We start from the raw sequence: 15936 nt of genomic DNA, 5'->3' as shown, positions 1-15936 counted from the left end.
AGAGAAGTTAAAACATAAATCCGTTAAACTTAGAAAAATAAAAAGGGAGATTCCTTCAGGCAGTGTGAGAACTTAAGAAAATTCAGCTATATTAATGATATGGCCCCCAGAATTAAAGTGAAACTCTGATGAATTACAAACTATGCAGGAAATACAGGTTCAAGCAGTGGATATCCCATATACTTTTTATCAAGGCTACATACTAGAAAACAGGATAAACTGTTTACACTAAGAACAGATCAATTCCTAAGTACTGTAATTACAACCTTCCTACTTTCCTACTTTATTTCCTTTCTAATCGTAGTCACATCTGGGCTTTCTGATCTCATCCTAAATAAACAGTCTCTCATTTGCGGCACTGAGTTTTAAACAACAGATATAAACTCTTTAGGACAGAAACTTGCAAAGCTCACCCATCTCCAGCACCTGCAGATCTTCAGATGTACAGGGAAAAAAATTACCATATTTTAACAGGAGGCGACTCATATTCCGAGAAATTCTTTTTCACAACAAATCATAAGCCAGCCATACGTAAGATTTATCCATGACAAAGGAAAAGCTTCAAGTACATCCTAATAGAAATAAGTAACAAAGATCCTCACAACCAAGACACTATCTACATATTTCACATGGTCAGCCACAGATTACTTCGTTTCAGATGGCGATTAAGCTCAGAATATTCACTTTTAGGCACACCTACAAAACTTCAGCCTTCAGAAACACAGACATACTTTGGGCCTTTCCATTGCTTGACTGTTATCATGAAACAAAATCTCTTCCTACTCTGGGAACTATAGCAATGTATCAGACAGCAGAAATATCAACATTCTCTGCTTATTTTTACTCATTAGGAGTATTTTATCCTCCCACAATGGTTTCCAAAAGAATTTCAGTCCACTGACATGTATTTCCAGAAGCATCAATGTGCCCCGGACATAAAAATGTTATAAAAACTCAGCAATGTATTTCCATTAACCTAATCCATCCTTTAACCTAAGGAGACACTTATAACCAGCCAGCACGTTTAACCAGCACTCTCTATTATGTTTTCTTTTCAATAGAAAGAATTGATAAGCATATTTTTGTAAGCAGAGCAGTATGCTGTATCTACTGGATCCATATTCAATTGTATTCCTGATTTCATTATCTCTTCAACAGCACTTCATATAAATAAAGTGACTTCATTTGCAAGTGAAAGGTAAAAATGTTTACAGAGAAAACAATGGCAAGATCAGTATAGGCTGAAGAAAAACTCCTCCTGCGGCTCTAAAGTAAGTACATCTATCAAATATATACCTTTATTGCCAATACCGAAAGGGCAGTAAGAATGCAGCAGGCGAAGATCGGAGATAAGGATTTTCCTAGACTATTTCCGTGTCGTGTACGCTGTTGTGCATTACCATCACAAAATGGAGAGCATTCATTAGCATATATTATCCTCAGTTCCATTTTACGCCAGGTGGCATTAGTATGTCAATCCTGACATTGAGATCTAATCTGCTAGTGACGAGAATCTCAAAGGTTAGAAGTACGGCAAGAGAGAATTTCCATCCACCAGCTGCATAAATCTCACTGCCTAGACACGTCCCAGAAAGAAGACTCAAGTATATTTTGATATTCCTTCTTGAAACACAAGGGGAGCCAAAGAATTTAGAAACATTTGCGGTAAACTGTTTGTACGAAAACAAACAACCCATAAAACATGAGCAAGTTTATACACAAACTTGCCTAGGCAAGTCTGTCTTTTATGGACCCCAGCTGCAAGGCGGAGGAGAAGACGGCCACAACTATTCTCTCTCAGTGTCTGTGGAAGAAAACAAACTTCAGGAATAATTTGAAATCTCATTGTTAACTATCGCAAGCATAGTGCAGCGATTCTTGAAAGCTCACAAGTTCCGCATTCAGTCACTTAGCTATAATAAATGGTATTTACCTAAAAAAGGCATTGATTTCTAATCTTGTATTTAACAGAGCTACCGTGAGCAACATTCAAGTAATCTAAGATCCCGGGAAAGCCAAGTGAGCACAGACTCATTCAGATATTATATACCAAATTTTGTAATTTCTGCTCATGCAAAGAGGCTAACCAAAACCTTTCCTTGGACTACCCCCAAATGTCCTATTATTTGAAAGTCTTATGTCTGTGGGAAGGAAATATGAAATAATTTGAACACGTGCTTCAAACAAAGAAAGAAATCAGCATGAAATGTGTGGTTCACACATTACAAACGGCAGATGACAAAAAACATCAGTGCACAAGACATAGCTATAACTCGTTAGGTATTTTCGTGTGCTACTGTAAGTTACGAAATCCTGAAGAATAAAAACACTTCAAAAAGAAAACATTGCAGGTTGTTACAGAAATCCTTTCAAACTGTTGTATGAGGTTTCTAAAGTTTGTCCAGGAACATATTATCTGAGAGTCAGCTGAATTTCCTTGTCATGTCCCTGTGTGCTATATTTCACTTCTGTATGCTTCAGCCTTTTATTTTTCACCTACTACACACATTTTCTTCAGTATTCAAAAGGATACACTGTTGTTCAAAAAGCAACAGACAATAAGGGAACAATCAGATGAATTGAGAAAGGCCCAACCTTAAAAACACCCGGCCTGGTTAAGTTGTACACAGCCAGCCAGATTCGGACAGATAAATGCATTTGCCTCAGAAAACAAGCTTCCTGGCACATAGTGCACACGTTAAAAATGTGAACTATTTCATCTCAGAACAGGAAGATGAACATAGCAATTTGAAGCCTTGCACAGGAGAATCTCTTGGTGTCAACAGTCCTAACTTTTCCCATTTAGAAGAATATCATTCAGGTAGATGACCAGCACTGAGGTTCTTAGTCACAAGCCAACTCCTGAATTACTCAAACTTTGGATTCATACTTAACCTCACCTTGATATTTCCTTGGTAGTAGCAGAGTATTCCTTCTATTTATAAATTTACGTCTCTACCACTACTAATAATTAAACATACATGTACATCTTAGAAGCAGACTGCTTTAAGCAGAAAAGAAATTGCTAAATGAACTACAGGAAAGGAAATTCTTAGGATATCCTTAAACACAGTATTTACTAACAAACCTTATTTTGATTGAGAGAATCATTCCTTAGTCTCTGTTTGTTCTTCTGCAATTTACTGGGCATCATCTTTCCCGTTCTGAAGTCAAAACTGCTGAGATCAACAGTGTTTCCCAGGTATCTTGCCAACTGAGGCTTGCTTCTGAACTTCTTACCACTTGGACTAAAAAGAAGAAAACACTTTAGTATGTTTTGTTGTACAAGAGGATACAACCTTGACTTCTTATAACAGGTTTTATACCTTGTTAATTATCTAAAAAGTTTCCGTTATCTTTATTCCATGTGGCACGTTGGTTGATGTGTTGATCGGTGATGGTACACCTGCCCAACCTCTGCATATCCACTCCCATCCTTGGCACTGGATTTAATTTATATGTAAGGCTGTTGGACGGTAGGATACACTACACCTTGGGAAGCTGGGGTAGCAGTCCAGCTAATTTCCACTAAATGCCAGTATAAGGACTCTAAATGTCAGACTGTGGCCAAGTGCAGGACCCTCTCTGCACGAATGTAAAGACCGTATGCAAGGTTTAAACCGATTGCTAGCTAAGGCCAACCTAGACTCAACAGCAACCCTTCGCAGCTATCAAACAGCGAGGCATTAAACAGATGGGCAGAATGAGGACTTGAGGTGACATGACATCTTTTAGCGATTCCGTCCCTCAGACGGGCGAGCAAAGCCAGATAAGGAACCGAGCAACAAGCAAGCAAGCAGCAAGCAAGATGATGCAGAATATGAAACAGGTCCAAAGCTGCCATTGGGTGTACAGATCCCACCATAACAAATCAAATCGGTTGTAGGGAAGTTATTTAAATCATCTGCATTTGGAATTATGGAATTATTATTACCCTAAATTCCCAGCTGATGTTTTTGAGTGGCATCAGCAAATATCTAATTTCCTATTATCCTAAGGAAGGGGTATTTCTACCAGTCTTTACATCACAGAACTTTCTGTTCCCTCATCTCTGTTTCGTTCTCAAGCAACTCAAACACAGTCACACACACATTGTGCACACACCGCCTGCACTAAATACATATTTAATCCATACATATTTTCACCAACCTCAGTGGGGCTTCCTGTAGACTTACTGCCCCATGTGCAAGTCATTGTTAATAAGCACCTTACTGACAAGAAGCCATATAGTTCCTTTCACTGGAAGGGACCATGGCACTGCCCCCAGACTGAAAAGCTCGGCAGAAAATCATCTATTAAGAACTGCTATGTAAAACTCAGACTGCGACACCTGTTTTTGACAGCCTCTCAGCATAGATGGCCGTGAAAATGGCAAATACCCATCGTGTGAAGCCAACAGTCTCTTGGTCTAATGACAATTTCTCTCCAATGAAACAAGCCAAATGTCAAAATCCTCCCAACTACTGGAACCCACAAGGTTAACTGAGCTCAGAGAAATTTTCACACCACTTCCTTTCTGCAGAAAACTACTGAAGATTTTTGTTTTCTTCACTTTTCCAAAGTGTTTGGTTTGTTGGGTTTTTTTTAAACTTAAAAACACCTTGAGGCAAGAACTTCCCCACAGAAGAATATGTATTGAATTCTGGGAAAAATAGCTAATTAAGCCAAACATTTTTCAAAGTCATTTAAATGACTCCAGAAATATGGAAAGACATAATTAACAAGAGGTAAAGGGTGGGAGAAAGAGACTTAAAACAGATCACAATCTGAAGCTAACCTCCTCAAGGATGGGTGTGGGAAGGAAAAAAACCACCCCCACCACACATACGTACACACACACATCCCACCACAAAATTCCCTTCTACTTCTCGTAAACTGAGAATTGAAGCTACGCTAGAAGCCAAACTAAACACAACACCAGTTTTATTTTAGATAGTCGAGATTAACACCCTGGTTTGTTAACAGTAAGGAAAATTCTGCACTGAAGGTCAGAGACGGAGCAAGTCTTTTGTGGGGCAAGCAGGTTTGCTATTAAAATAATCTGACCCATTGTCTTTCATTCCTATTCAGGCACCTATAAGAAAAGTTTAGGATAAAACCTTGTCAAGAATTGCTGGCTGCTTGTCCCTGTTTCCTACCAGAGCGGAAGGGCTGAATTTACTGAATAAAGCCTCCTGTTCGGAATTGCCTTCCCAGCTTTCCTAATGAACACAAACCACTGACTGAAAAGAAGAAAACAATGAAACTCTGCAGTTGGTGTTAATATTCTCTGTTCCAGGCATATTTTTTTAAATTAAAACCTGTATACACTCAGTCATTTTAGCCCATAGCTAAGTAACTACTAAAAGGATATAGAAATTTGACATGCTGCTGCTTCTCCTATTCTATCCAAATTTCGGTACTAAAGATGAAACATGCTATCTTCCATTTTTCCCCTATCAGCCCCTTCTGTTGTAAGAAGCCAACAGACTGTGTCATCAAGACAACACTCTTTTTACTATCTTTGCTCTTGAGGTTCCCTGGGGAGAAATGCTTCGTGTACCCCCCAAAGGAATCCAAAATTCCAGCAGTGAGCAGTTATCAGCCTAGCTTCACTACAAATTCTTCCTGCAGAGCTCTGAAAACAGGTTCCACAAGTAAAAGCAAACTTTATAAATGCATCCACCATTCTTAAATGCTATTATTTACACATCTAACATTTTGTGGCTCTTGTTTGTTTGTTTTGTTCAGTAATCCAAAAGCAAATCAAAGTATACGATCCAATTCCCATACTAACATCCGCATGGATCATCGGTAGGGCGGGTATTAAAGGCTATTTCAATCCACAGCTATTTCAAAGGCTATTTCAGTATGTCACTCCTTTACATCCCACTACATTCATGTTATTGCCAATGCATCTTTTCCTTCCAAGTGGTGAACCAACCACCTGCCCTCTCTGACAAAAAAGCAGAATTCTTTTTCTTAGTCCTTAAGTGCACAGTCTTCTATTCATGCTTATTTTCATCCTAAATCACCCCCTTACTGTCAAAATCATTCAGTTTCTCCTGATTATTTTCTGATCCTCACTTGTTCTGATGATGTCCTAGGTATGAAACTTGCTGATACGCAGCACACACCACTTACGCATCCAAGTTCACAGATATTAATAACAGACTGGTTCCAAGAACGTTGTCCATGCAACTCCATCAGTACCTTACAACAACCAAGAAGCCCTTGTTTTACCATAACCCACTATTGTCTCCTCTTCAACCTGCGCCTTAACCATGCTGCAAAACCTGTAGTATTTTCCATTCTCCAGCTCCTATGAAATCGAATGACACACAACTGAAAGTGCAGTTCACTAAAGTCCAACAGATTGAGGGGCACTCCTTCCTTCTGCTTACTTCAGAACATTATTTTGGCACAAACTCTAAAATCTACTGAATTCTACTATGAAACCATATTTCATTTGATTCCATTTTCCACAAAAGCCCCGATCCTTACTTATACTTCATTTCAGAGTTTCAACAAGTTCATATGATGTCAAAATACTGGAGAAAGTACATGCTCTGGAAGCCTTCCGGGTCAACCTCAGCAGATGGCAAACAAAACACCCACTGGCCTTCCGTTCAGTTTCAAGGCTGCAGTTTTTATCAATGCCGCCCAGACTCGTCATTTCGTATGTCAGACCTTCCCCCTGTTCTATGAGGGAGATTAATACGTGAGCTGGAAGGATTGGAATAAACTCAAAACTTTATTTCCACCCCAACTATCTTAGTTTTCACATATATTCATTTTTTCGCTACCAGTCCTGTAGTCGTTTCCATTTTCCAACCTGTAGGCTGTCAAATCACTGAAATAATGCCTTAATTTCTGAATCATTCCCAGATTATCTTCAATCTCTAACCTGCTCCTGCTGCAAAGCTTTCTCTTACCTGCAGAGAAAGCTCCATTGAGGTAAAAGTCAACTAAAAGGCCTATTTGCAGCAGCTTTATTTGAACATCTATTAAATAATTAGCATGCAGTAATGGAAAAGAGTGAGGTTATAGAACCTATTGAAACCAGTATGTCTACATAAAAGCCTGCTACTTACACATCTTGGTTGAAACTAAGAAACAGCGTCTTCTTCTGTTAGTTTTTTTCTGGAGGTGTTAAAACCAAGCTTAAATTCAAATTTAGTTTTGAGTAGAAAAGAAAGGTGGAAGGAGAGGTACAAAGCTTTCTTCTCCCTGGGAAGGCACTCTGGATGATACGCTGGAGATACCTTAGAAGTCAAACTGAAAGGGCTGTTGTAGAAAGCTCAGACTTTGAAGTCCCACTCGCTGCAGAAGATTTTTAAAATGCATTGCTCCGAGTTCCCATACTCTAAAATTTCAACTGCTACAAAAGTCAGATGCATGGACCACTACGTTATTTTAAGGAAACTTTACACAGATACAGGAGAAACCAGTAAACTTTGTCCTCATCCACATGTTCTGGATATTCCTTAATTTTACACTGCCTTCTTTCATGTCACAAGGAGTAAGCGAAAGCGTTCTTTCAGGGTGCTGTGACATAGCGGAGCCTCTGGTCTGACCAAACTGCAGCGTGCCCCAACATCGAGACAATTAAGAATTGCAAAATAAATGTGGGATTATACAGGAACATCTCCAAATACAATTTCAACAATAGATTGTTGTATGGCTGTTACTTTTATAAGCATTAACCAGAAGTTACAAATATTTAGTATTACCTAAAGACAGTTAACTTTCTATAGTTTTTTTAAAAATAATCTGTTAACTTCAATTAGAAGTTTCTAGGGTTTATTTCCAAACAAAATTATTAAATTTAGTGCACCTGAGAGACTTAGTTCTACCATAGCAGACATACATATCAGCACTTAAACTTTATCCTGTCAAATTAAACACCGTACAACGTTTTTTTGACACAACCAATTAACAAAAAACAGCAGACCTCAAAAGAGGTGATGTGCAACAACACCTAAACCCTATTCTTTCAATGACATTATCACGGCTCAAATCACTTTAGACAAGACTAAACGAAGAACACAACCCTTCACCTCCAGCTACACGCTTGTGCAAATTCACATGCTGTACAAATTGAAGTTCTTAGTGGGTTGAAGGTGATTACGTTGTATAATGAGCTTGGAAGGAACTTTATTAATAATAAAAAGACACTTTTCAGATGTTTCCTGTGAAGCAGCGGAGCGAGATAATTAACGTACAAGGAAGTTACCTTGAATTTTATCGTACAGCAAAGCCTATCTGGCCCCTTCCCCAGTTCAAAATGCACAGCAAGTTTACAGGCAAGATAGTAGCCTAGCTTATTAAAACAATAATCTTGTTGGCAGACATTTCTGGGTTTGGTTGCTTTCAAAAAAAAAATAATTTTGGCAAACTTCCCCCTTTTTTTTTTTTTTTTAATTTTGAGTTTTTCCTTGCTGACTCTCCCCACCAAACAGATTTTTGAGGAAAATTTCAATCACAGCAGGCTAGCTGCTCCAACAGCAGGTGATAACAGGGAAAACATGCTGTCTTCTCCGAGTTTGAAATGGCTCGCTTTTCAAAGCGGCTCTGGCTTCACAGTCTTGCAGCAGTGGCTAAAATGATAAGAAACTGAAAAAAGAGAAGGTGTGATTTCATGGCTATTAAAACTACAATTTACTCCTTTAATTTAGTATTTATACCCTCTACTAGAGCACTGCGGGGTCAGACTAAACAAATCAGGCACGTCACCCATCCCAAGGTGGCCTGTTTTCTCAGGATCCCGTCTGGCAGGCTGTTGGCTCACCTACAGGCACGCACCAGCAAAGAGGAAGAAAAATGCTAAACACTTTTGAAAAGGCAATTCAGGTTAAAGACATCTTAATTTGGCTACCTAACAGAGGCAGAGCAAGGCAAAGTGTTTCTACCAATCGCTCCCCTCCATAAGTTGGGAATGAAGCCCAAGAAAGTAAGGAGATTGGAAATATATCCGAGCATTTCACGCTGCAATAGTAAATAAGACCACAATAAAATTAGTTGTTCGATCTTATGTTCAAGGGAATCTAATATTGGACAGCTGCTGACCAAATCCTGCTAGATAGCTGACCTCGAAGGGAACATGAGAGATTAGTTCACCAGGATACCAAAACTGCTCTGCAATTGTTGGAGATAGCTTTCCTGAAAGATTTATTTGCAAATACTCAAACAGACACTCAAAGATTCGGTAAAGAAGTCACTACATGAATGGCATAATACATAATGCATTTTCATGCCTTCAAAGGAGTTCTGCATTTGGTATCTAATTTTGCTTGCAACAAAAATGTATTTTTTACACAATAGTACATGCAGTTCATACCACCACACTAAAGCATCAACAGCAATTGACACCAATTTACCAACTGTAAAAGGTTCATTTCGAGATTGTTATTTAATCTTCTACTTATGGAAACGTTTTGTATTCACTTTTGAGAATCTATTTCTGTTTCCTAAACAACCTGATGAGGTCTGCTGGGACTGAGGACTGATTCATTTTGCCCTCGTAAAACGAAGTCAGAGTTACCACTATGACTTTATAATAATCGTTATTATCTTTCAGAACAAGGATTAATCCACCCTACACAGAAAATAAATTTATTTTACATACTAAGACCCTATTAGGCAGCATGCTTCAACCAGCATTCCCCACACGTAAGTAGGGGAGATTGTTAGCATGCATTTTCAGAGATCAAGGCAAGTAATTGAGCCATGGAAATACAAAATAACAGCCGTTAAACTTCTTTTTTACATTCTCCTGCCAACAGGCAAAACAAAAGGCAGCCAAAATATTCAAACTAAAACCTAAGGATGATCAGAGAAAGCCTACACAAGAAAACTTGGGCTAACTTGTTCGTTGTTATCGTTGGCCTTGTGTTGGTTTTCATTTAAGTTTAGAAAAGCAGTATAGTTAGGAGCAGCGAAGGAGAAAAGATGCCGACTTGCAGAAGAGATGAGAAGGCGGCAACTGAAAATTCTCCTCAATGAAGGCCAGCCCCTGAAGTGGGTGCACTGCAGAAAAAAGACAGAATAGGAGCAGCGCTAAAAAGTAACAAGCAGCTAATGGCAGCAATGTTTTTCTTACACAGAAATCAAAGTACATTCCCAAAATTTAGACCTCACTATTAGGACTTGTTCTATGTTCTAATTGCCTTTGGAAACAAAAAAAAAAAAAACCAATAAGCCTATGTATAACATAAGCACAATTGAGCATCACTTAGGAAGTCATGACTTGCTTGCTTTTAAAGATAAAGGCAAAGGTCTCCCTTAAAAAAAAAAAAGGGGGGGGGGGGGAGCAAAAAATAAGCTCACAGAATTAAACTAGTCCTACTGTCACTGGAAACTCTCCGGCATTTATCTTACAGTCAAACCACAAAACAAACTTCAAAGAGATGTCTGTTTGCCCCACGGGTACACCTATACTGGAAACGCTTTTGTAGTTAAACTGAACAGCCTATTAGAACCCACTGAAAGCGGTGTCAACTACTTGGCTTTTTTTAATCTCGACTAGAAAAAAAGCAGAGTAGTCCTTGCTTGCTTTTTTCCCACGAAGAACAAATGCATCAAAATAGAATATTAACTTGCTGCTGCTATGAAAAGTAATTTCATGCCGGAGTTTCAGGAACATTTTTTAAACAGGTAAACGCTCTAGGGAGTTATAAACACTAAAGGGATTTTTACCGACAAAAAAGAAGCGGTAAATAAATCAGAAGCTGAGATAGCCATGTTCAAAGTTCCCACTTTACTCAGACTTTTGCATGACTGAGTCTTTTGACAGGACAGCAGCACCCCCTACCTCATAGTACACTGAATAAATAAGACTTTAAAAAAATCATGGTGCAAATTTACTACAGTATTAGGCCTTAAATAAATAGGTTACTACCAAAAGAGTCACTTTAAAAACGCTCATTGTGTAGGTACAGTTTCTCAGGTAACTTTGATTACAATAAGATAACAGTAGTTACGACAAATTGGAAATATGATTCATACAAGCACGGCAGCTTGATTTAAAAGAAAAATCAGATGTGTAGCCTTAAATGTAACATCCTGTCTGTAGACAAAGTAAAAGAATACTCTCAGCTTATCACTCTGCAGATATGGGGAGGACATTATAAAGGACTTCGTAGCAAAGACAGTCAAGCCATTCAGAAAGAGGCCTTCTTATTCTTGAGGACCAACAAAAATTACCTTTCAGATGGCCTTTGCTGTAATTTGAGCATTCACTTCATAGTCTGGACAAGACAGTCGTTAAGAGAATTCCTACCTTCTTTAAACTGGAAAAGATCATGTATATTCCTGGAGGAAAATCTCAAACTGATTCAAAAGAACACGGTTTTGTCTCAGCACCATCGTAATCTTCTTCTTGATTTTAATTGGTATCATTGTCACTGTGAACATTCCCTGCTCTTAAGACAGAACATCCGGATTCGCTACAGGCACCGCACACCAGACCTACTGCACATACAGCCTTCCAGGGAGTTGCCTGATGGGTGGATTAGAGTCTAAACCAAGCATTTATTATTCTGAGAACGCTGTGCTAGTTTTGCATTTGTCCTACATTCAGTATCATGATTTTTAATGCGCTAGTCCCTAGACTAAATAAGTTTATATTACTAAACGTACAATCCTTTCCTCCCTCAAACTCGGCTCCAGAACTTCTCCATCACCATCAACACGGATTCTGCCAGCCAAGCCAGGCCTCTGGCATCACTTGTGCATCCTCAAATCAAGACGCACATGGAAATCTATTCCTCCTGACTGTTTGTATAAAATTAGGCCATTAGAAGTTTAAGTGAATTATTCCAAAGACGTACACATTAAAATGCAATGCACATTTTTGTCATTGTCCTACAGTTGCCAAAAAAGGGTGGTATTGCTCTTTAAGTGATCATGCCAAATCCTGACGATGCAGGCTTTTAGGGAATATTAGTCTGTAAAAGGCACACAAACCAAAACCCACTTTGTACCCAACTACATATTTTAACAACGTAGTGTTTATTAACATTCTTTTTTCTTTTTTTTTTTTTCTTCCCCAACAGAGCTAGAGTGACATAACTCTTCTGAATGTATTTGGCCTGCTCCACTTACTGGATCAAAACAGATTTTCATTTGTTTTAAATATAGCAGTGCTAAAATCTGCCTCATAGCTATAACAGAATGAAAAGGGGGAAAAAAAAAAAAAAAAAAAAAAAGAGATAAATTTCCTATGCCAGTCCTGCCTGCAGCCATAAAAACACATTTTATTTGTTTCACTTTGGTTGCGCAGAAATAGTCCTGTTACTGTACAGAAGTTATTTCTCTAGACATAAACGACTACTTATTTTTCCAAACCTGTAATCTGTAGTGAAATCAACAAACTCTAAGCTATGAGTTGCCTGGTAAGTTTTTAGTTTCAATTTTGCGGTTGTTTGGCAGATCTGCATCACTGCTAACCATGCTGGAAGGCGTCCTAAAATTTGAAACATTTATTCCTACCACTTTCCCACATTAAAAAGACAGAATTCTAGAGTCGGTGATGAGCAGATTACAGTCTTGCATCTTCAACAAAAATTGCGTTAAAAGAGTTTCTTAACAGGATTTTAGGCAACAGCAGCGGCAAAATCTGAAGAACGAAGGCTCAGCTCATTACAGAGAGGGGGCTAACCTCAAAAGCTGTGTTTTGATCTACTACAGTATTTGTGAAGCATTTCCACCACACCCCTCTTTTAATGGCTTTTTTATGATAATCATGAAGGTCAGGAGACTCACGGATATACGTGAAGAGGGGCAAAAACCATCCTACCAGAAACTACTGGAAGCGTTTTACTTTTATCTGAGGAACTGGTTCACATCTTACTAAAGCGTGACATGCTAAAATACCATAAAGCAGTCCTGAAACAAGCAAGTTTCAAAATGCAAATAAGGTAGATTGCAACATGTACTAATCTTGCAAGAGTTGTTCTTAATTACTATTATTATTTAGACCATCAGAGTAAATGAAGCTTTGTCCAATCGCTTTTGGGTTTTTTCCTAGCCTTAAGAAATCATAAAAACATAAACCTCAGGTTTTTAGTGAGCTAACTCAGGTGCCTTAATGAACTTAATGAGGTTACATATCATTCTTTGCAAAGCAAAACCGAAAACCTGGAAATACTAGAACTTACTGCATTTTCCCCATGTTTTCATAGTTTAATTAAGGATCTCTATTACATAAAACACTGACACCCCTACATTCTGCTAGGACAAACATGTGGCTAAACACGTGTTTTTAAAACAGGTCATTCTGAGCAAATAGCTGAAGTTACTTGGGCCTTCTACATTAAATATATTCCAAGATAGTCAGCAGTGACTGTCTGGCTTGAGAAAAGTCTGGCATTTAATTCTGGAAAGAATAATCCTGCGCAGAAAGTACAGTTTAGCAATCGGCAGAAAACCAGGGCCCATCCAGAAAACAGGATTCAAACCGTAGGCTCAAGTGCGATCTTTTTCAGACAGGCTTCACGAGGCAGCACCGCAGAAAGGAAAGGCAGATGCAAAGAGCTAGACAGCGATGCCAGATGCTACCCAATCATCTGCCGCAATATTAGCATACGGTTGGGAGCGCAAGTCAGACAAAGGCGGCAAGACAAAAACAGAACTCGTCTAAAAAAAAGTTTTCAATCGGATTCATTCAAAAAGCTCAGGAAAAAAAATCAACGTTCCTCCTCCACATCTAAGCAATGCTTTCGTCAGACATTTCATTTTGTTTAGCAGCAACGCGCGATGGGTCAAGCGGTGCCATATTCACCACTGGCAGAAACCCACTTTTCCACGAGCTGGTATCTGAGGGGGAGCAAGCACGACTTCTCCCTCCTCCAGCTGGGCAGCGGAGAGACTGAGTCCATTCACTGCAACAAAAGGAGAGAGACTGCGAGGCCTGCTCGGAAACAGCGATGTTAGGGAGAGGTTTCAGGTGTGGTTCATCAGCTGCATATAGAGCTATAAATAGAGGTGCTGTGGGTAAGAGGTTAGCCGTTGCAGAAGACAGCTTCCTCTGCTGTGCAGCAGGCTGGACTCACACAAGCACGGCCTAGGAGCAAGACTTCAGAATTTATTGCATTTCTGCCTTGAGAAAAGAACTACCTTTTCAGTTTCCAAAAGCAAGCGGGAGGGTGAAACAAAATGAGGTTGCTGTTGCTTCTCTTGGTTTTACTATAACCTGCGCAGTAATAATAAGAACATTTAGCAGCGGCAAGGCTTCTCCAATTTTCACACGCTCTTAACTTTGCTAAAATTTCAACTCTTGTTACTAATGGTAAACTTCCTAATTAATTCAGTGTGGTGTACGTGTCCCCCCCCCCCCACCGATGACCTAACTATTTTGGTAGGATGCCTTATGGCAACTCTGACTTAGTTTAAGTGCAGGGGGAGCGTTCTCTTGAGGCTGACCCTGCTCCACTGAAAAGCTAGGCTGGGGAGGGCTATCACTAGCACTCCTCTCCCAAAGGGAAACCGGGCTGAAGGGCTCCTTACCGGCCCTGCCAGCTCCCTGCCTGCCCAGGGCTGGTTGGGGACCATGGGGCATCGCAACCGCTGGCTCCTCCGGAGTGTGGGGCACGGCCGGCTGCCCGGGGCTCCACCGGGAGGTCACCGGCCCCCAGCTCGCCCCAGGGACCCCCACGCCGCCGGCGCCCGAGCCATCCCCGCCGCCCCCGGGGCTGGGCTACCTCGGGGACCGTCTGTCCCCTCTTCTCCCTGCCCGGCACCGGCCCTGTCATGCGGGCGGCGGCGGCAGGGGACCGGCCCAGTCCAGCCAGCGGGCCCTGTCGGGGAGCCATGGCGGGAGGGCACCGGCCTCGCCCCCCCTGACACGGAGTCATGGCGGGAGGGGACCGCCCCTCTGCCAGAGGAGAGCCACGGCAGGAGGGCAACGGCCTCACCCCGCTGACACAGAGCCATGGCGGGAGGGGACCGGCCTCACCCCCTGACAGGGCAGAGCCATGGCGGGAGGGGACCGGCCTCACCCCCTGACAGGGCAGAGCCATGGCGGGAGCGGACCGGCCTCACCCCCTGACAGGGCAGAGCCATGGCGGGAGGGGACCGGCCCTCTGACAGGCGGCCGGCGGCGTGCGGGCAGCGGCGCCATCCTCCCCGCCGCCCCTGACAGGCGGTCGGCGGGCGCGGACCGAGCCCCTCCGCCGCGGCGGGCGGGCGGGGAGCGGCGCCTCCCTGACAGGCGGGCGACAGGAGGGGACCGGCCCTCTGACAGGCGGGGTAGGGGGGAGCGGGACCGGCGCCATCCTCCCCGCCGCCCCTGACAGGGGGGAGCGCAGGGAGCAGGTGGCGGGGCCGGGGCGCGGGGCGGCGGAGCGCTGCCGGGACCGGCCCCATCCCGCCGGGGGTGGAGAGGGGCTGTCAGGGGGGCCGGCGCGGCGTACCTGAAGTAGTAGACATCGCTCTTGCCGGCGCTGAGGCCCGACTTGCGGATCACCTCTTCCTTCTTCCAGCCCGGGGGCAGCGCGGGGCAGTCCATCCTGCCCTGCTTCTCCATCCACCGGGCGCGGGGCCCGCGGCGGCGGCGGGAGGCGGAGGAGGGAGGAGCGGGGAAGGGGCTCGCCCGGCCCCCGGCGCTCTTAACAAGAGCTTTATTGTTCCCGGCGGCGGCCGGGGCCGGGACCCCCTGGCGATGGCGGCCGCCGCGCGCTGCTGGGCGCCAGGAGCGCGGGCTGCGCGCGCAGCCGGCGGAGCCCTCGCCCGGCTCCCGCTTCCGCGGCCGAGCCCCGGAATCGGTGTCGGCGGCCTAGAGGGGCCGGAGCGGCCAGCCCCGCCGACCATAGAGAGCGCCGTAGGCGGGACAGAGCGGCCGCGGCGGGGCGGGCGGGGGCACGGGCTGTCATGGCCGAGGGACGCGCTGCGGGACGGGGCTGGGGCTCGCCGGGGGCGCGGGGGCCCCGTCCGTCAGGTCCCGCTTGTGAGGGCAGG

At 42.7% G+C, this 15936-nt stretch overlaps 1 protein-coding gene across 1 annotated transcript in view; it reads right to left on the bottom strand.

Annotated features, from left to right (window-relative positions):
* LOC128902072 (methyl-CpG-binding domain protein 2) overlaps nucleotides 1-15787 on the bottom strand; it is a 38825-nt gene extending 23038 nt beyond the window's left edge. Inside the window, exons 1-2 of the mRNA XM_054184420.1 lie at nucleotides 15393-15787; nucleotides 3089-3248 (exon numbers count right to left, since the gene is read on the bottom strand). Coding sequence (XP_054040395.1) covers nucleotides 3089-3248; nucleotides 15393-15505 — 273 coding nt within the window. The 5' untranslated portion in view covers nucleotides 15506-15787. The remainder of the gene's footprint in view (nucleotides 1-3088; nucleotides 3249-15392) is intronic.
* Between the last annotated feature and the right edge of the window lie 149 nt (nucleotides 15788-15936).

This window comes from Rissa tridactyla, chromosome W (genome assembly GCF_028500815.1).
Source record: "Rissa tridactyla isolate bRisTri1 chromosome W, bRisTri1.patW.cur.20221130, whole genome shotgun sequence".
Lineage (NCBI taxonomy): Eukaryota > Metazoa > Chordata > Aves > Charadriiformes > Laridae > Rissa > Rissa tridactyla.
This window is presented reverse-complemented; position numbering and strand designations above follow the sequence as displayed.